Source organism: Sus scrofa, chromosome 12 (genome assembly GCF_054392235.1).
Source record: "Sus scrofa isolate SSC_HxYL_T2T_F1_AM1 chromosome 12, Sscrofa_HxYL_maternal_Yorkshire_Landrace_v2.0, whole genome shotgun sequence".
Lineage (NCBI taxonomy): Eukaryota > Metazoa > Chordata > Mammalia > Artiodactyla > Suidae > Sus > Sus scrofa.
In genome coordinates, this window is record NC_139394.1 from 60,533,780 (window position 1) to 60,560,634 (window position 26,855).

The 26,855-nt window shown below is 41.6% G+C and overlaps 1 protein-coding gene across 3 annotated transcripts; it reads right to left on the reverse strand.

Moving 5' to 3' along the window:
* Nucleotides 1-1,886: 1,886 nt before the first annotated feature.
* MYH2 (myosin, heavy chain 2, skeletal muscle, adult) lies at nt 1,887-26,855 on the reverse strand. Of its 3 annotated transcripts, none has more exons than XM_021066217.2 (40): nt 26,539-26,855; nt 26,285-26,327; nt 24,599-24,822; nt 24,363-24,506; nt 22,873-23,029; nt 22,123-22,150; nt 21,927-22,041; nt 21,734-21,826; nt 21,264-21,327; nt 21,047-21,145; nt 20,484-20,587; nt 19,580-19,718; nt 19,102-19,220; nt 18,864-19,013; nt 18,397-18,567; nt 17,982-18,291; nt 16,998-17,068; nt 16,123-16,210; nt 15,914-16,031; nt 15,146-15,269; nt 14,923-15,059; nt 13,241-13,496; nt 11,461-11,703; nt 11,192-11,368; nt 10,964-11,109; nt 10,790-10,880; nt 10,315-10,704; nt 8,816-8,942; nt 8,023-8,141; nt 7,688-7,884; nt 6,788-6,971; nt 6,545-6,710; nt 6,323-6,447; nt 5,852-6,160; nt 5,561-5,764; nt 4,770-4,895; nt 4,510-4,680; nt 4,322-4,426; nt 4,110-4,205; nt 1,887-2,174 (listed from the first exon to the last, which is right to left on the reverse strand). In XM_021066217.2, the coding sequence occupies exons 3-40, from the start codon at nt 24,800-24,802 to the stop codon at nt 2,022-2,024; spliced, it is 5,820 nt and encodes a 1,939-aa protein (XP_020921876.1). In that variant the 5' UTR covers nt 24,803-24,822; nt 26,285-26,327; nt 26,539-26,855; the 3' UTR covers nt 1,887-2,021.

Below are 26,855 nucleotides of genomic sequence, written 5' to 3' on the forward strand. Positions count from 1 at the left end.
TGCATCTCTTTAGGTCAGCATTGTCCTTCTGGGACTGGGACAAAATTTGCTTAATATATACCTTGTTTTGCAACCATTCCTACATTATTTGTGCTTATAGTTCAGTCCATTTAATGGAAATAGGCTGCCTTGTGAAAGCAGATGTCTGAAGATACTGTTTGTCATGGTCACATGACTTTATTGCTGTAAGGGATATCTAATCCATATTCCTCATCTCACTAATGAAGCAAGTGAGAGCCAAAGAATAGAAGACAGTTCATGAATCACACAGTGGTCTTGACCTTGATCACCTGGTTTATGGTCCGTGTGGGTCCTGGTAGCACTCCTCTACCTGGAGCAGGTTATCACCATCAGGAAGGGTCTTGCAGGAGACAGGCATCTGAGAGGGGCTTTCCTAGCCATCTCTCAACCTGCTTTGTAACCACAGGTACGTTATTTTACTTTCTTTATCAGACATCTGGAAAATGTCACCGTGTTCTCAGGAAGAGAGAACATTTTAATTATGCTCTCCGTAGGTTTCAATAGGAATTTGTAGACGGTCTTTTGAATGCTCTGGATAGGTTTTCCAATAAGTAGAAAATAAGGTGTTCTTTCTGGTCATCACTGCCAAGTTCTCAGGCACTTAAGCATTTCCAGGTGATGTGGGAACACAGTGAAAGGGGCCCGTGCAGCGAGAAATGAGTCCACACATTTCCTGAAGCCAGTGTGATGTGCGAATCCAAAGTACCTGTGAAGCTACTTCCACACGTCTAATTAAGTCGTTCTCTCACAGGGCCATTTAAACCAATAAACTGCAGTCACCATTCAGTTTTCCTTTATGCTACCCACAAAGTTTATGTTTTTAGCTATGCATCGCAACTGAATCCAGTTTAAAATATATTAATTCTCTCAGGAAACTTCTCTGCAGAATTTGGATTTCCGCTACATCTAGTTTTTTCACCAAATTCATACTTACTGTTATGTGTGTTCATTATATCTTTGGACAATTTATTTGGGGATTCATATTTTATTGACACTTTTAATAATTTGTTTTGGCTCTTTACATAATTACAGAAGACCTGGAAGCATAGGCTAATAAATAGCTTATCAATATTTTATGATACATAGAATAATATTTTGTCTCCAGACTTCATAACTGCTTTTTAGCTTTCATAGGGAGAAAGGTTACATCTCATGGTTTCATGTTGTACATATTAATGATGAAAACTTTCTTGGGCTAATAATACTACTTTGAATTTTTTTTTCTTTTTTTGCATTTTTAAGGATGCACCTGCAGCATATGGAAATTCTGAGGTTGGGGATCAAATTAGAGCTACAGCTGCTGGCCACAGCCATAGCCACAGCAGTGTGAGATCTGAGCTGCATCTGCCGCCTACACTGCAGCTCATGGCAACGCCAGATCCCTGACCCACTGAGCGAGGCCAGGGATTGAACCCACATCCTCATGGATACTAGTTGGGTTCGTTTCCACTGCGCCACAACAGGAACTCCCAGAATTTGTATTCTTGGTAAGAGTTATTAAGCAAGGAGAATTAATGATACAGCTCAGAAGGAAGTCCTTGTGTGAAAATATAACTAGTGTCATCCTTTGCATGGACCTGAAAAACTAGGTTCATGTTAGGGGAAGCAGGAGCTATCTAAGATCTTACTATACCCCAATATTAGGAAAGGTTAGAAAGAAATAAAAATAGCTTCCACATTTCTGTTCATCAGACTTCCCTGATTAGCAACATCTTTATGGTCTTAAAGTATCACTATTGACCAAAATAAAAGCAAATACATAATTAATTCTTAGCGGCAGGTCACGTGTGATTATTTGATAGCCTTGTGATTATTCAAGCTTTGACATTGCTTTAGGAGAGAGAGAAAAGACCAGTTTAAGGATATTGTTTGCAAAGTACCCTATGCTCTTTATTTTCTTTGCAATAGGGTAGGATAGGCAATAATTACAGAGAAAAAAAATGACCAAAGACTTCACATTTTGTGCCTCTCTTCAGTCATTCTATAACATCAGGACATGATCATTCTTCACTTATGACTTTTGTGTGAACCTCCCGGCTCTTCACCCGCAGCTTGTTGACCTGGGACTCGGCAATGTCAGCCCGTTCCTCGGCCTCCTCCAGCTCGTGCTGGAGCTTGCGGAATTTAGATAGATTTGTATTGGATTGTTCCTCCTGAGAATAAAAATGGAATTGTAAGGAACCCATACTGTGCACCGTTCTAGACATTATAGGCCTAAGGGAAGAAAGGACCTAGCATCTATGAAGTTAAAATACTCATCAGGAAAACATTAATGTCTTACTACCTCTTGGATTTTGCCTGTCATTAAAATTAACTTTATGATTTATTTGAGGCTTCATGTCTCATAAATAATTGCAAGTCTATTTTTGCAACCAAAACATATTAAAAAATATATACCAGGAGTAGAGGAAGAAAAAATATAAGAGCAGAGAAGAAGGCAAGGATAAAATCATGCTTGTTCATACTTGCTGGGAGATGATGACTGTTCACTTGAGTTAGGTATTCTGTATCATTAAGGATGAATTTCTTTTTCTTTTTTTTTTTTTTTTGTCTTTTTGCTATTTCTTTGGGCCGCTCCTGCGGCATATGGAGGTTCCCAGGCTAGGGGTCGAATCGGAGCTGTAGCCACTGGCCTACACCAGAGCCACAGCAACGCGGGATCCGAGCTGCGTCTGCAACCTACACCACAGCTCACGGCAATGCCGGATCCTTCACCCACTGAGCAAGGGCAGGGACCGAACCCTCAACCTCATGGTTCCTAGTCGGATTCGTTAACCACTGCACCACGACGGGAACTCCAAGGATGAATTTCTTAATAGCATCTTTAAACTGATATAAGTGTTGGGTTTTATTATATGTAATTTTGGCACATTTCAGAAAAACTTTTTTTTCCTCCTGCTTTGATGAAATGATTCTGTGGACAGACTCCTTAATATTAAGTAGCCCTTTCATTGTAGGAATTAAGCCTTTTTCTCACTTAATAAAGTAAGAGTTTCAGTGACCTAGCTATAACTATACTCATGAGTAAAGCGGCCTTTAGTGTCTTCCCCTGTTCTCTCTTGGACAGATTTTGATATGAGGGTTACGTGAGCTTCTTAAAATGATTTGGAAAGCTTTCTATCTTTTCCCTTGCTCTGGAATGGCTTACATAGCTCAGGGATTATCTGTTCCTTGAAATTTTGAAACAGCTATTTGGACTTGAGTCCATTTTCAGAAGTAATTCTGAAGTAACTTATTCAGCCAACTTAATAATTTATATTCCCTTATTTACATTCTCTTATTTCTTCAAGATTTTCAAGTTTTCAAGATTTAAATTTCTTGACAAATTTATATTTTAAAATTCATCTTCTACTTATGTGGCTTGTTCTCTTTCTCATTCATAATGTGTGTTTGTATTTTCTCTCACTTTTTCCTTGATTAATCTAGTTATAAGTATATTTATTTTATTAATTATTCATAAATTACTGAAATTATAAAATTATAAAATTCATCAATTTCTACCTTTATCTTCAACAGTACATCTTACTTTCATTACTATTATTTGTAATTTCTTTATTGGACTTTCAGTTTCTTAATTTATTTTTATCTTTGGTTTATAATGAAAACATAAAGCAATGAATTGACCTCTAAGGGCAGCTTTGGCTATGTTCTAAGTTTATAAAAGTCTTGTCTTCCTTAAAATTTTATTTATAGTTAATAATTATTCAATAATTGTGTTTTTATTTCAATTTAATCCAAAAATTTTAGGCAAGTTAGTTTTTTAACATTTAAGTGCTTGGAAATTTTTGTTTATATATTCTACTTTACAACTTTATCAGACTGTGACTAGAGAATGTGGCCTGTGTTATTTTTGCTATGAAATTTTTTGAGATTATTTTGTGGATTGAAAGTTAACTTTTAAAATCAAGCTATTAATATTACAAATAATCACTAAGTAAAAAATAGTGTACAAATGTTTTAAAGAAGTACACAGTCTTCTATAAAGCAAACAGCTTATTTACTACAAGGAGTAATTAATAAATCTAATTATTTATTTATTACTTTTTCTTAACAGAGGTCTCTCTTCCCTCTACCATAAGGATACTTACAGCCTCCTCAGCTTGTCTCTTGTAAGATTTCACTTTTGCCTGAAGTTTATCTACCAAATCCTGAAGCCTGAGAATATTTTTCCGATCCTCTTCCGTCTGAAAGATTATAGAAACCATAGGGTCTTATTTCAAAAGCACATGACTGTTATATCTTTCATGTGAGGGTTTCCTGTATATGTAGAGTGCCTAGCTGATAAAAACTGTTGCCACACCTGGTAGGTGAGTTCCTTCACTCTCCTCTCATGTTTGCGCAGGCCCTTGACAGCTTCAGCATTACGCTTTTGCTCACTCTCAACCTCTCCTTCCAGTTCACGCACCTGCAAATGAGTAGGCTCTTAAGAATTTTGTTCCAATAAGGCATTGGGAACAAATGGAAACAGATAGATATCAAGAGACCCACCCTGGCCTCCAGCTTCTGGATCTGCTTCTTCCCGCCCTTCAGGGCCAGCTGCTCAGCCTCATCCAGACGGTGCTGTAGGTCCTTTACCGTCTGTTCCATATTCTTCTTCATCCGCTCCAGGTGGGCACTGGTGTCCTGCTCCTTCTTCAGCTCCTCGGCCATCATGGCCGCCTAAGTAGCAGTAAAATGAAATCAGTTGAGGGAGCTGAGTAGCCCATCGGGACTGTAGCTTGACCACCCCTGCATGGCCCTCTGCTCACATCAGTGATGGCCTTCTTGGCCTTTTCTTCTGCGTTGCGAGCTTCCTGGAGAATGTCCTCCATTTCTCCTTGCATTTGGGAGATGTCTGTCTCCAGCTTCTTCTTGGTGTTGATCAGGCTGGTGTTCTGTTTTAAAGTAAGTTATACATTTTTAAAAATCCTGTTACCAGAATATTTAGTGGTAGCTATTTCTTGAAAAAATTTTCAGATAAAAATTTGCAAGTTAAGTGCCCTTTAATATTTTTTTAAAATGATAGCACACACGGCTCGGATTCTGTGTTGCTGTGGCTCTGGTGTAGGCCAGCGGCTACAGCTCCAATTGGACTCCTAGCCTGGGAACCTCCATATGCTGTGGAAGCGGCCCAAGAAATGGCAAAAAGACAAAAAAAAAAATTTAATGGAAATGTTATAGAATATTTAGCATTTTCAAGTACATAGTTTGTAGTTAGACCTAATAACTTTATAATTGTATAGCTGCCATTTACCAGGGAGACCACTGACAAGGATAAGCTTATAACAGATGTTCAAAATTTCAAATCTCCACAGTAAAAATGTCAATGTTGATAATGAGAGTCAACAAAGATATTAACACAAAAGAATATGAGCAGCCTTAGAATATTTTAGGAAGTGAATCAATAATAATATATGCAAAATAAAACAGTGAAAGATTTCTCAGTAATGCAGTGAAAATCTGATAGAAGTACAAAACCTGACTGTCATATATAAAATTCAAGCTTATGTTTTGGGACATAAGCATTAACTGAAAGTGAGCTCTTTGTGCTGAAACCTACCTGGGTGTGCAGGAGCTGGACACGCTCACTGGCATCCAGGAGCTCCTGTTCTGCGACTTTCCTACTCCTCTCTGTCTGCTCCAGCGTGGCCCGCAGCTCCTCAATCTCAGCCTGCAGCAGGTTGGCTCTGCGCTCCACCATGGCCAGCTGCTCCTTCAGGTCCTCTTGGCCCCTGAGAGCGTCATCCAGGTGGATCTGGGTGTCCTGTGGGATGAACGGTCATTGAGACGCCTTGTTCTCAGGGCCACAGTCACCCCAGCATCCCTGGGACCACCTCCCGAGCCCGTGTACCTTGAGGATGCCTTGGGTGTTCCTGTAGTTCCTCAGGGCCTCGGCAGCCATGCGGTTGGCGTGGTTCAGCTGGATTTCCATTTCATTGAGGTCTCCCTCCATCTTCTTCTTGAGCCTGATGGCATCGTTTCTGCTCCGGATCTCAGCATCCAGCATGCTCTGCATGGACTCCACGACTCTGACGTGGTTCCTCTTCAGCTGGTCGATTTCCTCATCCTTCTCAGCGATTTTCCTGTCCACCTCCGACTTGACTTGGTTCAACTCCAGCTGGATGCGCAGAATCTTTCCTTCTTCGTGTTCAAGAGATGCCTTAATGACAGCAAAGGGTGACATTAGCAGGGGATGGAAGCATTTTGGAAGTTTTTCTGCCCACCTTCCACTAATTTTGTGCTGTTTATCTTTCTAGTCAATGTATATGGACAGTCCTAATTTTTTTCTGAATTTGTTTACAGTGCACATTTTGACCTATACCTCTGCTTCCTCTAAAGCAGCCTGAATCTCAGACTTTTCTTGTTCCACTTGTTTCTTTATTTTCTCCAGTTCATGGATACGTTTCCCTCCTTCTGCAATCTGCTCCGTGAGGTCAGAAATCTCCTCTGTGGGTAGGTACAAGACAGAGATTTGATCAGACAGAGAACATAAAAGGAAGTTTCCTCCAAGGTATGAAAAGTATGGAAAGTGAAAGGAACTCACGCTGCAAGTTTTTGTTCTCTCGTTTCAAAGTTTCTAGCTGATCAAGGGACTCCTCATAGGCATTCTTCATCTTGAACAGCTCAGTGCCGAGAGAGCGGGCCTCCTTCTGGGAGGCTTCAAGCTCCGCGTGGGTTTCCTCATACTTCTGTTTCCACTCTGCCAGGATCTGGAACACCAAGAGTGGTTAGCTGCTGTGAAAGATAGAGGACAGTGGTGGAGAGCAGAGCCTGCTGCGGGAACTACCTTATCGAAGTTCCTTTGCTTTTTGTCAAGGGCTGCGCAGGCAGCGTTGGTCCTCTCCACATCGAGCATGAGGTCCTCGACCTCATTCTGGAGCCGCTGCTTCGTCTTCTCGAGGGAAGCACACTTGGCGTTCACAGCTTCCACGTGTTCCTCAGCTGCCTGCAGCCTCTGGGCCAGTTTCTTCCTTTAGGATAACGTATGTTTGTGGAGAGAAGTGAACCAAACCAAGAATTATGAACTATTACCACACTGAAAGGTATTGGAAGCTTCATATTAAAACTATCCATTCATTCATTCAGCAAATATAGATGAGCTCTTTTTATAAAGCAGGTGCCGAGTCCACAGCAGTGAACAGGGCCAAAAAGTTCCCTGTTTCATGAAGCTTCTAAACAAGTGAGAGAGATAAACAACAGGCCAGTGAGAAAATGCATAACAACATGTTGCACCTGTAAGTGCAGTGAAGGACAATAAAATGGAGTAAGGGGTAGGCAACGATTCCAGATATTCAGGGAAGTCCTCTCTGAGGGGGTAACGTTTGGGTCAAGATCTAAAAGAAGTCAGAGTGAGCTGTGGGAAGAGTATTCCAAACACAGAGGGACCAACAGCTGCAAATCCCTGAAGCAAGAATGAGCTTGGTGCACTTGAAAAACAACAACAATTCCAATTACCTATACAATTACTTTTCATTCTTTGTTTCCTTAATTAGATTTTAGGCTAGGAGGGAGTGATAGTGTTTGCTTTTTTCATGTCTTAATCTCAGGGCCTGATAGTGCCTAGCAAATAGGAACTAATTAATTAATGCACGTTCGTGGGCTAATTCACTGAATCTCCAAAGGTTGTGTCTTTCTGATTCACTGTACAAAGTTCTCTCTGCACATTCTTGCATGTCTGCGCACATACTTGGCCTCCTCCAGCTCCTCGGTGCGCTGGATGGCGTCCGTCTCGTACTTGGTCCTCCACTGGGCAACCTCTGTGTTGGCCTTGGACAGCGCCCTCTGCAGCTCGGCCTTGGATTCCTGCTCCTCCTCATACTGTTCCCGCAGCAGGTCGCAGTCGTGGCGGGAGGACTGCAGAGCGTGCGCCAGGGCATTCTTGGCCTATAGAGATAGTTACACCTTCATTTTACTGGATATTTAATGTTTAATTCTTAAGTTTCAGAGTCCTTTAAAAGTTGGTGTAAGGGACTCCAGTTAGGGTCAGGTCGTGGGAAGAAAAATGAGTCTTATGATAGTTACCTTTATCTCCTCCTCAAGTTGCCTCTTTAATTCCTCAATCTGTTGAGTATATGCTTGTTTGCCCCTTGATAACTGAGACACCAGAGCTTCTTTTTCATCTAGCTGACGTGAAAATTCACCTGATAGGCAAAAGAGATGGCGCTATTTTTCAAAGTGAAGAAAATTTTGCAAGCCCGTATCAGAAATAAATTGAAACTCCCAACACCCCCTTCCAGTGAGTGCTCATATGATTGAATTCTCTGTTGACATCTTCGTGCTTAAGGTCAAACTTGTGATTTTCATGGTAAAAAATCTGGATGAATAAATACAACTTAAATTTTATTTGTTCTCCCCATAGCTGATTCTTTCAGGGTCACATGATATTGTGCAAAACCTGCTGATGACTGGTCAGAGAAGGAAGCTAAATGTCTAATTCTACATGGTCCATGTTTTGTAAGATTTTCAAGAGACTGGGTTATCCATTGCCCTATTCAGGAATGTGGTTCACTTAGATATAGATAAAAAGAAGCTTGGCCTAAAACAGAAGCCCTGGACCCGTGCTGGGGTGACCAAAGCACTCCTCCATGTGGCCAGATACTCAAGGCCTTTGCAGAGCAGAGTCTGGCCCCGTCCTATGGAGGTTTTTCTCGCCAACGCTGTCCTCAAGTGACCTTGTAAGTAGAACGAGAGTCTGAGATCTTCGTTGACTCACACATGTTCTCAGTTGCTTTTCTTAGGCTCTCACATCACCAAAGCCATTGTTTTCCACCACATCATCTCCACTTTTAGGAGATGAGAGGAGAGGAGAGCTTACCAGATTCTGTCTGCAGACGTCCCCTCTGAGCCGTCAGGTCGTTGATCAGCCGCTGCTGCTCTTCCTCCTTGGATTTCAGCTCGCTCAGCTGGTCCTCCAGAGTGCGGCACATCTTCTCTAGGTTTCCCTACGAGGGAGAAAGTAGAAGGAAATGAAGCTACCATTTCTTCTAAAGCAGAACAATCTTCATGTTGACACATAAATACATTCTTTAATATTAACGTGATATATAAGAATTTTTCCTTATGGTTTCTGATCACTAGCCTAAGATGAAAATATTCATTGGGATTTTTTTTTTTTCAAAAGCTAAGTGTGAAGCTTTGTTCACTATTCCAGACATACTTTAATTTATTGCTCTTTGCAGATAGCACCTTTTTTACAAAGTGAAGGTTTGTGGCAATGCTGTGTCAAGCAAGTCAGTGCCATTTTTCCAACGACACATACGCACTCTGTGTCTCTGCATCACGTTTTGGTAATGCTCACAGTATTTAAACTTTTTCATTATTACTTGATTTGTTGTGGTGATCTGTGATCAGAGATTTTTGATGTTACTACTGTAACTCATTGACAGCTCTGATGATGGTTAGCATATTTTAGAGATGAAGTATTTTTAGATTAAGGGATGTACCTTTTTTTGACGTAATGTTATTGCACACTTAATAGATTACAGTATAGTGGAAACCTTACTTTTACACGCACTGGGAAACCAAGAAATTTGTGTGACTTGCTTTGTTTCAATATTTACTTCATTGCAGTGGTCTGTAACTGAACCTGCATTATCTCTGAGGTCTACCTATAATAAAAAAATCTAAAGATTATATTCTAAATTTAAGATTTCTTAAGAATTGAGTGGCATATTTTCTAAAAGCATGTTCATAAATAGTTTATTGACTTCATGTACATTTCTTTTTTTCTTTCTTTCTTTCTTTTTTTTTTTTGTCTTTTTGTCCTTGGAGCATATGGAGCATATGGAGGTTCCCAGGCTAGGGGTCTAATCAGATCTGTAGCCACCGGCCTACACCGCAGCCACAACAACGCAGGATCTGAGCTGCATCTGTGACTTACACCACAGCTCATGGCAACGCTGGATCCTTAACCCACTGAGCAAGGCCAGGGATAGAACCCATGTCTCATGGATACTAGTCAGATTCATCTCCGCTGAGCCAAGATGGGAACTCTGCCTTTATGTACATTCCGTACTGGATAATTGAGAATATGGTCCTATGTTCTCCAGTTGGAGAGCAAGGGAACACTGATGACCTATGTTCAGTGCTGGTGCTGGCATTTGTTAGTGCTATGAGGGGCGCCGATGTGTCTTTGAATTTTAGTTTCTTCATATGGTTAAATGAAAATAACACAAGTACTAATATCGTTCTTGCTTTACTGCCTGGATTATTGCAAAAAAACAAATGATTTGATGTGTGTAAAGTGCGCTGTATAAACCGTGATATGTACGTAAAGGATCATTGTGAATAACAATTTCCCAGACTCTGTGGTACCTTGGCTTTGGAGACGGTCTCCATGTTGCTAGCAAGGTCGTCGATCTCCATCTTCATCTCACTCTTCTCCTTCTCCAGCTTCTGCTTGACCCTCTGCAGGTTGTCGATCTGCTCCCCCAGCTCAGCCACGCTGTCCGCGTGCTTCTTCCTCAACGCGGCCGCTGTGGCCTCGTGCTGCAGGGTGGCCTCCTCCAGGTCCCGGCGCATCTTCTGGAACTCAGCCTCGCGCTTCTTGTTCATCTCAATCTGGGCTGACGTCGCCCCGCCGGCTTCTTCCAGCCTCTCGCTGATCTCCTCCAGTTCCCGGGAGAGGTCGGAGCGCTGCTTCTCTGCTTTGGCCCTGGAGGCCCGCTCTGCCTCGATCTCTTCCTCCAGCTCCTCAATGCGGGCCTGGCAGTGGGGGAATGCCCAAAATTAGCTTCTTTATGTCACGTCTGTGCCTCTTTGAGCCAGACTGATGGAAATATGAACTTACTTGCAACTCTTTGATCTTCTTTTGCAGCTGAATGGCAAGTGCTTGTTCATCTTCAATCTTGCTTTGTAAATTGCTTATTTCAAACTCTTTCCTTTTAGAAAAGTAGAAAAAGATAACAGTTGAGTCCATTTGCAACATTAGATGCAAGTTCATAAGCAATTCTTTCCTACTTACTTTTTAAGCTTTTCATCAAGTTGCTGTTTTTCATTCTCAATGTCCATTATGGACTCTTGAGCCAACTTGAGGTCACCTTCCAGTTTCCTCTTGGCTCTCTCTAAGTCCATGCGAAGTTTCTTTTCTTGCTCCAAGGACCCTTCAAGCTAAATAGAAATAATGCTGAGTCAAAAGGGATGCTTAGCTTCCTTTTGAAGAAAATAATTTCCTTGATAATCCTAGACTTACGTCATCCACTTGCTGCTCTAGCTTGGTTTTAGCTTTGGTCAGGGTGTTGACTTTGTCCTCTTCTGCCTGCAGGTCATCCAGGGTCTGCTGGTGGGCCTCCTGGAGGGCCTTCTTCTCCTTGGTCAGCTTTGCGATGGTTTCGTCCAGGCCTGCCATCTCTTCCGTGAGGTTTTTCACCTGGAAAGGTCAAGGTGAAGATTATCTCTATTCTAAAGCAGTTTAATTAGATGGCAGATTCTCTCTATGCTATGTAGAAATGTGGTTCCTACCTTGTTCTCTGTGGCATGTTTCTCCTTTTCAACCTTGGCCAGTGTCAGCTCAAGGTCATCGATGTCTTTCTTCAGTTCTGAGCACTCATCCTCCAGTTTCCTCTTCTTGGCCGTCAGCTCGGCATTGATCTCTTCCTCATCCTCAGCTCTCTCAGTCACCTCCTTGATTTTGGCCTCCAGCTGGATTTTGGTTTTGATCAGCTGGTCACATCTTTCCTCTGCATCAGCCAAGCCTTCAGCTTCCTTGAGTTGAAAACCAAATCAAAATCGGGAAGTATAAATGAAGTATTTCATAGCATTAACAGTGTAAATCTCCACTGTTATTTCTTTGGATTAAACTTTTTTGAACAACTTGCTGTGTGTGATGCAGGACACTCCACATTGTGGAAAAAAATCAAAATGTATCAGATACTGTCCTGTTCCTTTAGAAGAGTATATTCTTTAGTAAATTATAAAGCTTACCTCAACAGGCTACCATTGATTCGAAAGCGGTTAGTGACATTAGAGTTTCAGAGTTGTATCAGAAACGGTTTTGCGAATGAAGTTGCATTTGAGTTGGGCCTTGGGAGGCGGGTGGGATTTGCTTTTGTAGAAAAGAGTTTATTGGGGGAAGGAGCAGGAGGAGAGAAAGCATTTCAGCAGGAGAAATTCCAGATGCACTGCTCCCAAATTAGTTCCCTTCATAGCCCTGGAGGATGATCCTGGCTATGCTTTCTCAATTCTCGTCGAGGCATAAAGTAATCAGGAAATTCCTAGAAACCTATGTTTCTACTTGAGAGGGTTGGGGGTGGACAGGAAATGAGAGAGAAAGGGAATACCCATTCATCAGTGAACCTCCATAGCAGCCTTTGAATACGTACAAGAAAAAAGTGTGCTGCACATGGCCATGTGTTGAGTACAGTGGTTCTAGGGACAAGAGACGAGAATTCGGGATAAATTTGAAGGGGGTGGGAGCATAAAAACAGCTCTTTCACCCTCTGTAATCTAAAAGAAGGAATTATTATACCCCCCAAACTTGACAGAAGAAACCAATCTTAATCAGCAAGAAAAAATACATGATTTTGTTATGAGTAAATTATACCTGACCAATTCACTTCACTCCAAATGAAAGACGGTCTTATAAATTACATTTCAGAGTTGATGGAAACAGGTCTAAAATGACTGGTTTGGGAGTAGCAGTGAGCAGGCTGGGTGGAGAAAGAGAGGGCTGGGTGTGGGCAGAGCAAGTTGGGTGCTGATGCAGCAGTCTGGGCTTGATAGGATGTGGAACTGACTATGGAGATGACGTGGAAAGAGCACTCGGTTTTGGAGATCAATAGCAAATAATAATTCAGTAAAATTTGACAGAGAATACTGTCATTTGTCAGCCACACATAACTGATTTAAGACCCATGGACATCTAGAAGTTCAAGGCAGTTTCAGAGGGAAAAAAAAATCACTTTCTCCACGCTCTCCTCTCCTTAATATTTTATCTGGGCTAGTTTCATGTGAAAATCACTTTCAAGGACTTTCTTGAAAGGGAAGAGAAGTTGTAAGCCCTCTAGTTTGATGAAATTGTATAGAATGGAAGGCAAAGGTCAGTTCTAGCTCATTGCCCTGGTTCTGGTTTGGGAGGGGGTGTTTATTGGGCGATGAGGAATATGGAATTTACTAGTACCACTGGGGGGCCTCAACCTTCTCCCTGCAGGCGGTGTCGCCCACACTCATCATGCAACTCACTGCCACCAGTGGCCAGAGTTGCTTCCTAATTAGAAGTACCCAGAATGACACTGCTACTTACAGCTTGTACTTGGAGCTGCAGGTCGTTTTTCTCTTTCAACAGAGTCACCATCTTTTCCTCCAGTTCCTTCCTCTTTGCCTCTGACTTGGCAAGTTCATCCTTGGTTTTCTGGAACTCCTCCTTCATGGTGGCCATCTCCTTCTCGGTCTCTGCGCTCTTCAGCAGAGGCTTGATCTTGAAGAAGAGTTTCATCCAGGGCCAGTGCTTGACGTTCATGAAGGCGCGGATGTTGTACTGGATGCAGAAGATGGACTCCCTGAAATTTAATTGATATAAGTTAGATATTGTATGGATGATGAATGAGATGAAATCTTGGCAGTGAGAGTTGGAGGTTCTGCCCCTCCAAAAGTGTTCCTTGCCTGCTTTCAGATGCACAGACGAAAGAAATTATATTTGGGGATGGTGGTCAAGGACTCATGGGTCATTCATTTCTCCGCATCAGTGCTTCTCAAACTTGTTGTGCATAAGAACCATCTAAAGGTCTGGTTAAAATACTGGTGCCTGGACCCTTGCCCCAGAGATTCAGATTCAGAAGATATGAGGTCAGGCCTAAAATTTGCATTTTTAACAAGTTTGCAAGAGATGGTGATGATGTAGGTCCAAAGATCATCCTTAGAGCCACAAAAACAAAAACAAACAAAACAAAGACCACCCTTTGAGAAGTACTGCTCTCCTTGAGTGCATCTTCCAGCTTTCCTTCGAGAACACCACTGAGGGCAGTGATGGGAGAACTAGAGCCCTGAGATATATGGGACATGGGATGAAGGGACTCGGAATTTCTTCAAGAAACTCCGGTTTTATATTTCAATGCTGTATGCATTCTGTTTGCATTCTACTCTGTCATGTCATCCTATTTGCTTTAATCTAGGTTATTTTAAAAATTAATTACCTTCATATATAGCAATTAAATGCGCATATGTATATATACAGTGGGTCATGACCAAACTTATTTTTCTCAATGAAATAGAATATAATAGAAAACATTAGCATAACTACAGGTAACCAAATCTGTTTCATGTAAATCATTTATATATTTACACACACATGTATGCATGGATGTACAGGTGGCAATACAAATGCATTTCTCCCTCTGGGTCCCATTCATATGTGTCCTGCAGTTTGAGAAGCCTGACTCATAGTCTTTGAACTCTGTATCAAGTTGGATCACTAGAAATCTAGGCACCTTGGTAAAATTGTATTAACTTCCTGAAAAAAATTTTTCAGATTTTGCCCTTAATATTTTAAATCATAATAATTCAATAATATAAATGATCAGATGAAGGAGTTGTTTCTTCATTTTCTGTAAAACTACTGTTGAAAATACTGTGTTATGCAGTTCAGTATTTCTTATTTAATGATCTACTCAATATATTCATACTACAACCAAGTGCTAGGGCAACATTTTGTCTCTGCTTTACTCACTGGTATATTTTCTTTTGTTAGATAAGACCTGCACACAGATTATCCTTCTCTTTCTCTTTTTAAAATCCAAGCATTCAGTGTATTCCATGGTGATTCCTACCTACGTTTCAAGTACATAGGTATCTTCACTGGAGTGTCAGACTCTTATTCATCCCTTCTTACTCTGGTGGTCTTATCACACCTGGGTCCTAACTGTGAGCCAGCTCACATATGCTTCTGAAGAAGGAAGATGTGAATAACTAAGCCATGTGCTTGTATACCTTCTCTCCACCATCTTCTGGTACTCCACTCTTGCCAAGAACCCTCGGCACCTGGCCTGCGTTCGGGTAATCAGCTGGGCCAGCTTGTCATCTCGCATCTCCTCTAGGAGCCCCAGGAGACCAGCTTTGAAAAAGACCTGTGTGGGGGCAGAGCTGCCGATGAGGAACTTGACATACGCTTCAAAGGGGCAGGCACAGTGTCAGGCGGGGCTTGGAGACTTACCTTGGTGTGACCAAACTTGTACTGGGTGTGGTCAATGTCAATGGACGCGAGGAGCTTCTCAGAAGCCTTCTTGCTGTCGATGTATTGTCCTTCAGGGATGGCACTTGCATTCAATACCTTATATCTGATAAAGTGAATATAGCTTTGTAAAACTTGGTTTATTAATGACGCTAGTAGTAGCTAAGCATTAAACGATCCATTAAAAAATCAGCTTGAAGACAGTTACTACTCTTTCTTCACAGGAAGGTCATTGCATACATGGATGGTCAACCTGGTATCTCCTGTCTATTTTTATTTCATTTCACCTTCCTGTGCAGTTGCAACTTTCTGCCTCATCAGACCCTATTCTCAGGAAAGGATTCTATAACATGTTCACCTGGTGTATAGATGACTGATAAAGAGTAACATGTTATCCTTGCTAGACGCATCTGCTGTTAACAGCACTTACCACTACTGAGTTTTTGGAATGATTAAATGAAATCATCCAAACATATTAAGCACTTAAAAAGGATTGTTCTCCTAATTTTTGAAGTTCATGTAGACATCCATGCGCTAAGCCAGGAGCATGGTAAATCTAGTGGAAAATCTGAGAGTGCTTAGTATGTGCTCTCTCTGCATTTTAAAGATCCTTTGAAGCTCATAACTCTTTGCTCTTTAGTGACAAATTAAAAACAACACATAGAGGCATGTTTCTCACTAAATTGTTTTGATTACACTAAATATATTTATACTAAACTTCACGATAGACCATAATTAGGAGAGGCTGACCTCTGTTTGAAGTCCGCATAAAGGATTCTGCTTGGGAAGCCCTTCCTGCAGATGCGGATGCCCTCCAGCACGCCGTTACACCTCAGCTGGTGCAGGACGAGTTCGTGCTCCATGGCCCCTGAAAAAATATGTATTTACTTCACCATAGAGTGTTTTTAAAGAGAAAGTATGGCGGTCATGCTTTGTGCTTCTGCTCTGGAACTTCTCACCAGGGGTTTTCGTCTCATTGGGGATGATGCAGCGCACAAAGTGAGGATGGGTGCTCCTCAGGTTGGTCATCAGCTTGTTCAGATTCTCCTATAAAATCGGGAAATCCTGTTATCTGGTTACGCACATTTGGTGATGTCTATAAAATCAGTGTCTAGGCTAAGTTGACTGACCTGTGTGGACCCTTAGAACCTAAGGTAACACATTGGTATGTTTCTTCAGAGATGCCACTTCTGCTTCCATACCTCTTTTTCCACTTGAGTTGGCAGAAGTTACTCATGGAAAGTGGCTGACAGCTTCTTTTCAGTGTATACAAGCACCGTCCTCCTTCCTGTCCTGGTCCCTGGCCACCCCCATACACACATTTACAAGCCTAGATGGTCACACTTTCTTCTAAATTCCGTGGTTCTCCAATAAGGAAATGGAAGCCTGAACCATATTTGGACTTATAAGCATAGCTTCCCCTTTCCAATGCTAGCAACTTTGGGGACATAAAGATTATCTCTAAGGGGAACAATCCTACCAGCTATAATTGAGAATTGATTAGATTAAGAACAAGGCCACGTATTAGGTTCTTTATCAGCTAGCTGTTAGATTTTCATTAGTTTTACTGATGATGTAGCCTTTCTGAGGACATACCATTGCTTATTTCCATGACTCAACTAGTTGATGAATAGCAGAGCATTACGCTGTATAAATTTTCCTATAAAATATTTTTCATTACTTAGCTTAGCAATGAGCTAATAATTTCTGAGTAGTTCAGAGCTCTTAGTTAATGTCAATCCTTTCCTAAAGGATGTATGGAGAGAAGATCTTATGCTTTTAAAGACAAGTTCCCAAAGTAACAGGAGAGTATCAGAACCAGTTTCTTGCTTACTCTGAAAAGGGCAGACACGGTCTGGAAGGAAGAACCCTTCTTCTTGCCACCTTTCTTGGTCCCACCGGCCTCTGTAGAAAAAATAAGAAATTTTTCTTATTTTTCAAAACTGTCATTTAAATACAGTTTTGAATCAATGGCTATTTCTTGCCTATTTGCTTATTTGTGTGCTCAAATGGAGCATTTTTCAACACAAACAGCCTCTCTGAGCCTGAACAAGTCTTATCTGTCAACTAAGTTTATAGCCACTTTTTAGTGATTTTTTTTTTCCTCCATTAAAAAATGAAGTGAAGGCCATTCACTGTATGGAAATGGACTCCTCAATATTAGGACATCTGTGGACATAATAACTTTAAAAATCATTAGTAGATGCTAGAACTGAGAGGCAGAAGTTTCTCCCTTTATTTCCTTGAATGTCTCCAGATGCTCAGTATCCAGCAGACATGGAAGAAGGAGCAAGAGAGAATCACAGAAACCGAGGCTTTATTAGATGAGCCATTGGTTGAGATGCTGAAAGTTCCTTTCTGGCCCTTTGCAGTAGGGCCTCTATCAGGCCTGGAGTGAATCACACATGTATAATCGCAATGCAACCTACTTAGTCAAAACTTGGAGGCACCGGAGTTCCCGTCGTGGCTCACCGGAAACGAATCTGACTGGTATCCATGAGGATGCAGGTTTAATCCCTGGCCTTGCTTAGTGGGTTATGGATCTGGTGTTGCTGTGGCTGTTGTGCAGACTGGCAGCTACAGCTCCAATTCAACCCCTGGCCTGGGAATCTCCATTTGCCATGGGTGTGGCTATAAAAAGACAAAAAAAAAAAAAAAAAAAAAAAAAAGCAAACAAATAAACGAAAAAACAAAAAAACTTGGAGGCACAATGATTTGGCCCTATAGCACTTCAGCCAGGGCTATGCCAGCAGTAGCCTCAATCTATCATCACATTTTACAGTATCAGGAGAAAGTGTTGGGATTTTTTGAGTGTTACCTGCTTCACCAGTTTGAGCCCCAGAGAAGAGGAAAGCTAGAGTCTTCAGTGCAGACTTCTGGTACAGCCCCACCACTGTGTCATTCAGGGGGTCCTTGTTCTTGTCCAACCAGCCAGTAATGTTGTAGTCCACGGTGCCTGCATAGTGGATCAGGGAGAAGTGGGCCTCGACCTTGCCTTTGGCAGGCTTGGGCTTCTGGAAGTTGGCCGACTTTCCAAGATGCTGTTCATAGAGCTTGTTCTTGAAGGAGGTGTCTGTGGCCTTGGGGAACATGCACTCCTCCTCCAGGATGGAGAAGATGCCCATGGGCTGGAAGCGGACCATAACACAAAGTTACAGTTCTGTCAAAGCATTTTTCTCTGTCCATAGAATTAAATAAGGTGCAATTAATAATTTAGTTGTCACAAGACAGACCTTCTCGATGAGCTCGATGCAGGCGGCCAGGTCCATCCCAAAGTCAATGAACGTCCACTCAATGCCTTCCCTCTTATACTCCTCCTGCTCCAGCACGAACATGTGGTGGTTGAAAAACTGTTGCAGTTTCTCATTGGTGAAGTTGATGCACAGCTGCTCCAGGCTGTTAAACTGAATAAACAGATGCGTTTATTTTTCTTTTAGCAAATTGAGCATTATAAAGTATAGGGTTTTGGAGTTCCCTGGTGGCTCAGTGGGTTAAGGATCTCATTAAGTGGAGTATTTCTCATAGGAGTGGAATTGCCTCTACAGTAAATGATTAGTAGCTGCCCAATCACTCTCTTTTTTTTAAATTTTAGCATATCTTTTTCATGGTGGTAATTAAAAGCTATAATATTTACAAATTTCTTATTGATATTTCCATTGCTTTACTGTGCAAAACCCTTACCAACTGACTGCCCACTCACATCAAAGATCTCAAAGCCGGCGATGTCCAAGACCCCGATGAAGTACTGCCTGGGCTGCTTGGTGTCCAGCTGCTGGTTGATGCGAGTGACCATCCACAGGAACATCTTCTCGTAGACGGCTTTGGCCAGAGCACCCACTGCATTGGTCACCTTGAAAGACAGAAGTGTATCTCTTCAGGTTAATGGAGGATTGTAAAAGGCTGGCATCACTGGCAGTGAAGTTGAATTATGCACCTACCTGCTCTACTGTCTGGCCTTTGGTGACATATTCATTGCCGACCTTGACCCTGGGGTAGCAGAGGGCTTTGAGCAGGTCAGCAGAGTTCAGACTCTGAAGGTAGGCTGCCTTGTCAGCAACTGAAAGGAAGAAAGAATAGAATGATGTTATTATGGCCCAAAGGAACCTACTTCCTCAAATTAAAAAAAAAATTTAAGCTATAGGCATTTTATGCAATATTTTCAGAATATCTTTTTGCATATTCTAGTCCTTTTTTTTCCCACTGAGTTCAAAACTTTGATTATGAGTAGTGTGCCCTAAAGAACTTCAGAAATTGTAGGAACATCTGTCTGATGCCCATGTCTTTTCGAGGTATACTTTCAAATGCAGTTCTTGGTAATGAATTTGTCTTCCTAGGAAAGCTCAAGGCTCAAGGGTAAAAGGTTAGGAAAGTGATCTTCAAACAAACGTGAAATCAGGTGGATTGTTCACTTGGTACCTTCCGTGCCGTCTGGCTCTGCTTGCTCTTCACGCTGTTTTTGCTTGAATTTTAAGTTTCCATAATGCATCACAGCTCCCGTGAGCTTGTAAATGGAGACCTTCTCTTCATTAGTAAAGCCCAAAATATCAATAGCACTCTGCCAATACAACCGATAGAATAATTGTTAGGTTACGATCCACACGTTTACTGTTAATAGTTCATGTTTGCATTCCTGACTTGGTGAAACTGAGGAAACTACCAGAATTGACGGGGAGCAAGGAACTCCTTAGATTGGGTGTATAGGGAGCTGGTCAATCAAAGGTCAGCACAGAGCATTCGAATTACCTCTGGGCGTTCCCACTGTGGCTCAGCGTTAACAAACCCAACTAGTATCCATGAGGATGTGGATTCGATCCCTGGCCTCGCTCAGTGAGTTAAGGATCCGGCGTTGTCGTGAGCTGTGGTGTAGGTTGCAGATGTGGCTCAGATCTCGCCTTGCTGTCGCTGTGGTGTAGGCTGGCAGCTACAGTTCCAATTTGACCCCTAGCCTATGAACTTCCACATGCCACAGGTGTGGCCCTAAAGAGAAGAAAATTTAAAAAAAGAATTACCTCTGAAGATTCAAAAAGGAAACTTAAAATAGATAATGAGGATAGTAAACTTAAACAGATTGTTATTTGAGAGGCAGTATGGATTTAACATAAGTAGATTAGGTCAATTCAGAAAGAATGGGTCTTTAAAAGACTACTAAGGGAAAATGAGATGTTGTAGGAGCACTTGCTGATCCTTTCGGTTGATTCCAGGTGGGGCATCCATACTCAGCCTTGAATCTTGTGATTTCTACTAGAAACTGAATGTTCATCTAGAGGCACCATGGCTCCAACCCCAAATAATCATTCTCATTTTCTTGTGTTCTACTTACATCTGTGGCTATCAGTTCTTCCTGATCATCAATGCTGGCTACACTGATCTCCCCTTGACTGATGAATGGGTAATCATATGGGTTGGTGGTGATCAGAAGCATTTCTAAGTACATGGAACAAAGCAAAGGGTAAGCAGAAGTATCCTCTTCATTAGCATAAGAGATTTACAGACAAACCGTAAGGCATTAGAACGGAAAAAGCCATGATGTGTTACTGCTCAATGAGAAAAGTAGTTTATGGAAGAGCCTGTCACTGTGGTTCCACTTACTGTACTTATGTATCTATCTGCAAAGATATGTGTACAGAAAATAACTAGAATGATACTCATCCGAGTCTTCATAGTGGTTATTTCATAGTGATAGGATTTGGAGGCATTACTTTCAGTTTTCCTTTTGAATTTTTATAATGAGCCCACATAAAGTTTTACCAAACTTAAAAACCTATTTTCGAAATCAAGATAATGTATTCAATTGACAGAATACTCTCCTGGGATACTGAGTTGGACCAAGCATTGATAGGTGCTGGTGCAGTAATTCTGAAAAAGAATTATGACATTTCTTACCAATGAGTTCTGGTTTCCTGTTTGATGTGATCTGATAAAAAATGTGATAGCTCCTTTCAGCCTTAAGCTGGAAAGTAACCCTAGACTTCTCTAACAGATCTGGAAGGAAATAAATAACAGGAAAGGTATAAAAATTCATAAGAGATGTTTTTGTTTTTGGTCATTATTATGGGTCATAAGAAACAGAATTGATTGTAAAGGATATCCAAGCACTTACATGTTTCAATATCAGCAGAAGCCAGTTTTCCTGTAGTGCCAAAGTGGATTCTAATGAATTTACCCTTGAAAGAAAAATTAGTGTTACTACTTTGTTTTTGAATCATATCAAATCTTTGAGCAACTCAAAACATTTGCAGCGCTAACGTTTTTAATACTAAATCTGTCCAGAGACTATTTGTTTTGGGTAGAAAAAGATATATCTCCTATTTTGTAGGTAAACCAATTTTATCTTTAATTTTAAAGTTGTGAATAATTGTGGGTAATGAAAGATAAGAACTCAGATGTAGGGTCATATGTCTTTTCTTAGACAGAACTTGGATCCATGTTGTTACATGCTCAGAGGAAAAGGAAAGAACCATGGCATGGTATGATACAACGGGAATGCGAAAGACTCAGAGAATGGAGTCACAAACATCCCATAAATTTTGACCAGTGAGCAGTGCCTATAATAGTGTGCAAGAGACTTACAAAGCGAGAGGAGTTGTCATTCCTCACGGTCTTGGCGTTGCCAAAGGCCTCCAGCAGCGGGTTGGCACTGATGATCTGATCTTCCAGAGTCCCCTGCAAAGGCAAGAGCAGGGCTCACCTGTGGGGCTCCGGGAAATTTCTTACCTGACAGTCCAGGCCGAGCTGGGCTCCTGATCCCAGCAACCTGACTCACCTGCATTTTGCCAGAAGTAGGTTCCTCCTTCTTCTTCTCCCCAGTGACGGCGATTGTGGCAAAGTACTGGATGACACGCTTCGTGTTCACAGTCTTTCCTGCCCCGGATTCTCCGCTGTCAAATAAAAACTAAGCAGATGAGTTCCCAAAGCTGGCAGCTATTGCAATCGTGAAAAGAAAGCAAAAGTCTACTTACGTGATCAGGATTGACTGATTCTCTCGGTCTACAGAAGAGAAATTGTAGGCAGTCAATACTGTTTTCTAGTATGTTTATAAATGGTAAGCAAATAAAATGGCATGAACTTGGTATTTTTCAGATTTAGTATTTTTCAGTAATCCCCAGGGCTTGATGGTCCCTAGGCCTACCACCTTTTCCAGTACCCCCCTCCTGTTCCTTGTGACTCCCCTGACCCCACTTGAGCATACGAACAACTGTACAGAAGCACCAGCCTCTCTCATGTTATACTCTTCACTGACTAAATGCCAAAAGTGGACTTGGATTTTCAGGTGGATTTAGATAACAAGTGAGTAACGTAATTATTGTAGGCCTAAGAAGTAATGAAAAACTAGGCATTAGAGATATTTTTAGTGTTTCAGAGAGGTAATAAACACAGTAAAGGTGGTATATTTGGAAGTAATCATGGCCTCAGTTATAGTTTTGGGGAAAGGTAAAATTCATTTTGATGTTTTATACTCTTCAATGCAGAAATCTCTCAGCCCTTTCCCCCAGGTGTCATCGCACCTTAGGTTGGTCAGCTGAGATGGTGTTCTAGGGAGAAGGTTCATAGTGTTACTGTTTTAATACCAGATACTATGCTTAGGTTGGTTCTAGGCAAAGGGCAATAGCATTTACGGGACGACCTCAAAGAGTGTGCTGCGATGGGTAGAGTCTCTTTCTCCCATGGTTCTTCTCTAAAAAGGTGCACATACAAAGTGTTCAACTCACCAGTCAGCATGAACTGATAGGCGTTGTCGGAGATGGAGAAGATGTGGGGCGGGGCCTCCTGGCGCTTTTTGCCTCTGTAGGCCGTCACCACCTCGGGGTTGTACACCGGCAGCCACTTGTAGGGGTTGACGGTGACACAGAAGAGGCCCGAGTAGGTCTATGCAAGGGAATAAGAAAGAATAATATCCAAACACCATTCCTGTTATTTGTGCAGTTCACTTATTAAATGAGTTTTTACCACAAGGAACACTTTAAGTAAATACTCTACATTACTTCAAGGCATCAGCATGAAAACTAGTTGAAAAGTTCAACAAGATAGCAAAATCCTTGAGGCAAGGGGCTACAGTTTAGACTTCTTGTTATATCTCTTGGAATTTGTCACAGAGATTTTCACATAGCAGGAGCTGCAAAGTTGCCTTTTTAAAAAAATATAAGATTTTTTAACTGTAGTTTGGAAAATAGGCATATATTTCCTTTGTATCATTAAGATAGTTCAAATTTATGAGAACCTACGTACCCAACGATATGGAATAGTTAGGTGAACTATGAAAAATGTTCTCAAGATAGTATGATGCAGACATTTAGAAAGGTAAGCGTGAAGGTATGCAGCAATACTGGAGAAACAGGCATAAAATACTACTGGGTTATAAAGTAACGGAACACAGATAACACAGATACACTATGATTACATCAGGGGAATTTCCAAAATCTTTTGACAATGGAGCCAGGATAGACATCAGCCAATCAGAATAGATACTGACTCTGAATACCAGGTACATATGTGCAGGTGTTGTCCAACTGAATAGCAGCAGTGGCTAACCTATGCAAAATTGTCAACCTAACATAATAAATTAAACTAGAAAGTATTACTGAGTTTGTATTCTGTGCCAGGCCTCTGCAAGGCCCTAAGAATGAGTCCTAAATGAGATGTTGTTCCTTGAGGAATTCCAGTCTGTGTAGGAGACAGATATGTAAATGACTGATGGTTGAAAAACACTGTCAATATTATTGCAGGGGCAGAAAGAACAGGACAGATCATCCGATTCTTCCTGGGGAAGTTGGAAAGTTTTCATCAAAGAGCCATTCCACATAGAAGGGAGCAGAACACAGAGATACAAATTGCTATTATTTGGGGGGAGTGAAAATTGGTCTTTAAAAACATAACTTTTAAGTGTTAAGACATAAGTTCATATTTTCCCTCTGGACGTTTCTCCAGCAGGAATGGGAAGGGGGGAGTTGTAGGCATGTGGCTTAGATATAAGAAGTAGCTGCTCCAATGTTCATTCAAGGTATCTGTGGCAAAGCCAGTCCATGTGGACAGTGGCCTTGCCTGCCTTTGGATGGGAAGACAAAGGATTAAATGCCCACTGTTGGTTCACAGTAGCGATTGTGAACCTTTTAACTAGTTCCAGTACTAGTGAAAGTGCAAGGGTTCCCTGCACCTAACCCATTTATACTAGAGTGGGCTGGCAGTGATAAAGACCACTCACGTAGATCATCCAGGCTGCGTAACGCTCTTTGAGGTTGTACAGCACGCCCGGCTCGTGCAGGTGGGTCATCATGGCCATGTCCTCGATCTTGTCAAATTTGGGAGGGTTCATGGGGAACACCTGGTCTTCTTTCACTGTCAAAGTCTGGGAAACAGGAAAGATAAGCATTGATGTCAGTCGAGTGGCCAGACAGAAACACTCAGTAGAATGTGATCGGCTTCTGGGGCTCTACTCACCGCCCCTGCTTCCGTCTTCACTGTCACTTTCCCTCCTTCTCTGCTCTGGATAGTCCCTTTGACAAAGGATTCCTTGGGCTCTGCCACAAAGACTGATGTCTTGGCATCAAAGGGCCTATTCTGGGCCTCAATGCGCTCCTTTTCAGACTTTCGGAGGTAAGGGGCAGCCTCCCCAAATATGGCCATTTCCTGGTCGGAACTCATGGCTGCTGAACTCAGAGGTCCTAAAGGAGATGAAGCATTTCATATTAGAGATTCTGGATGGTCATCTATGTCCATACATCTCTATATGGGGCTATTTTGTGGGCCCAGTCGGAAATTCCACCAGGCTGGTGCGCTGCATGCCCTGCTATAGTTATGGAAACAAACATAATCCAGGGACTCAGAGGCATCAGGAATCACTGTGTCTCCAACACTTTACTCAAGGCTTTCCATCCACTATCTTCTTTCATCCTTTAAGACTGATACTCTAATCAGGGAGCTGGACTGTATCCCTGCATGCTGCTAAGGTGCTTGTGTCTTCAGGTTAGGCACTGGATCTTTCTGAACCTCAGTGTCTCCATCTTTAGAATAGTGGTTACAATATTGCCTTTCTTAAGTCACAACCCCTGAGATACAGTGAAGACCTCTGAGAAGAAAAAGGTAAAATAATGACTGAGAAAGCAATTTGAACTAGTGCAGCCTACCATTGAGATATAAAATGTCATTTATTATCATGTTAAGAGAATCCCATTTCTTGCCATATAATGTAAGAGAACTTTATTTCCTCCTTTAGATGTTCAACCAGCAGAGTTCACGTTCAAATGGATTTTGGAGGGGGGATTATAATTTTGTTTACCCCCTTTTTTAAAATCTGGATGTTTATTCTCTCACATAACTTCTTTGCATATTAAGTCCAGTTAATCACTTCAACCCAGTTAAACTAATGGAGGATAAAAGCCACAGCAGACGTTATCCGCATTCTTCCACATCGAAGGCTCCCTTTGCTGTTCCACACTTCCTTCCAAAGGACGCAGGCTCAGGCTGCTCCATTCTGTTATCTGCAGGTTGCCGATGGCATCAGTACAATGAAAGGTTTGGCAGACGATGCTACGGCAGTCATTACGTGATCAGATTACTTGAATTTATTTTAATTAGCTATCCACCAGTCTTTCTCTTTAGCAATGCAGTGTGTGGTAGTGGGGCGGACTAGTTAGTGCCTTTACTATCTATGTAACAAAAACGTCACAGTGTTTGGTTTCATACAGCACTCTGCATTGGGTAAGGTAAGTTTTTAAAGGTCTTTAAAGAAGTAAAGGAAGCGTTTTCTTAGGTACTTCTTTTTTTGCTTGTTAGATTTCATGTTTACTAAATGAATTCTAAAAGCAGGACACATTGTTATCAGATTTGAGATTTTGAGCAAGAGAATCTTAAGGTAGATATTTTTTCCTACAAAAACAAAATAATATTCAATTGACAACTATTCCGTTGCTAAAATGTCATCCCACCAGTGCCTGAGTCCTAAATAAGACTGTGTGCATCGTTCTAAAAGGCAAGTTCTCCCTCTCCCTCTCCAGCACCTTTCCTGAAATACAGTTGTTAAGGTATTTACTGAGACAAGCACTTTCTCAAAGGTTGCTAAGTGACACAGATCCATCCCAGAGGCTCTCACATGCTCCTCCAGAGACTGGTTAGTCCAAATCTTACCTTCTTAGCAAGTGAGAAGATGCAGCCTGGAAGTGAAACAGTTCTATAAAAGAAAAGGGAAAAATACCTGATTAGTTAACCAAAACCCAAATCCCCTTTGCCGCAGTACTTGCTATTGTAAACGGAAGACAACAAAATTCATGGATATAAAACGTGCAGAATCAGAAGGAGCAGTACCCCAACCAGCAGCTGCAGCCGACACTGGGCAGCGTGGCTAGTGTCCCTCTTGAAAGTCCAGTCCTGTTCCCACTTACCTTGGAGCTTTTTAAAGCAGGACGAGTCAGCTTCATTCCAAGGGCTCTTTTATATGGAGAGCTATGGAAACAATGCAGCTGCCTCTTCTTTCTTAAGTCAAAAGGAATTGTTTGGCAAAAAAAGTCTTGGCAATCTTGTGTCCCCGCATAATTCTCATTCATGTTAAGAATGGTTGGATATAATTAGAAATATTTTTCTTATTGAGTATGTGGATAAATCTCTTATGGATAATTTGAGAAGATGATCTGAAAGGAAGGTTCAGGCTGGTGGATAAAGGCAGTGGCTGGGCAGCCAGAATACCTGGCTTCTCTCACAA

Excerpts from the sequence above, each read along its gene's own strand:
- MYH2 (XM_021066217.2), bottom strand. The coding sequence starts at position 24,802 with ATGAGTTCCGACCAGGAAATGGCCATATTTGGGGAGGCTGCCCCTTAC. Across the intron at positions 6,711-6,787 it reads AGCAAAGGAACTTCGATAAG|ATCCTGGCAGAGTGGAAACA; the intron begins GTAGTTCCCGCA and ends TTGGTGTTCCAG. Across the intron at positions 6,448-6,544 it reads AGAGAACAAAAACTTGCAGC|AGGAGATTTCTGACCTCACG; the intron begins GTGAGTTCCTTT and ends ACCTACCCACAG.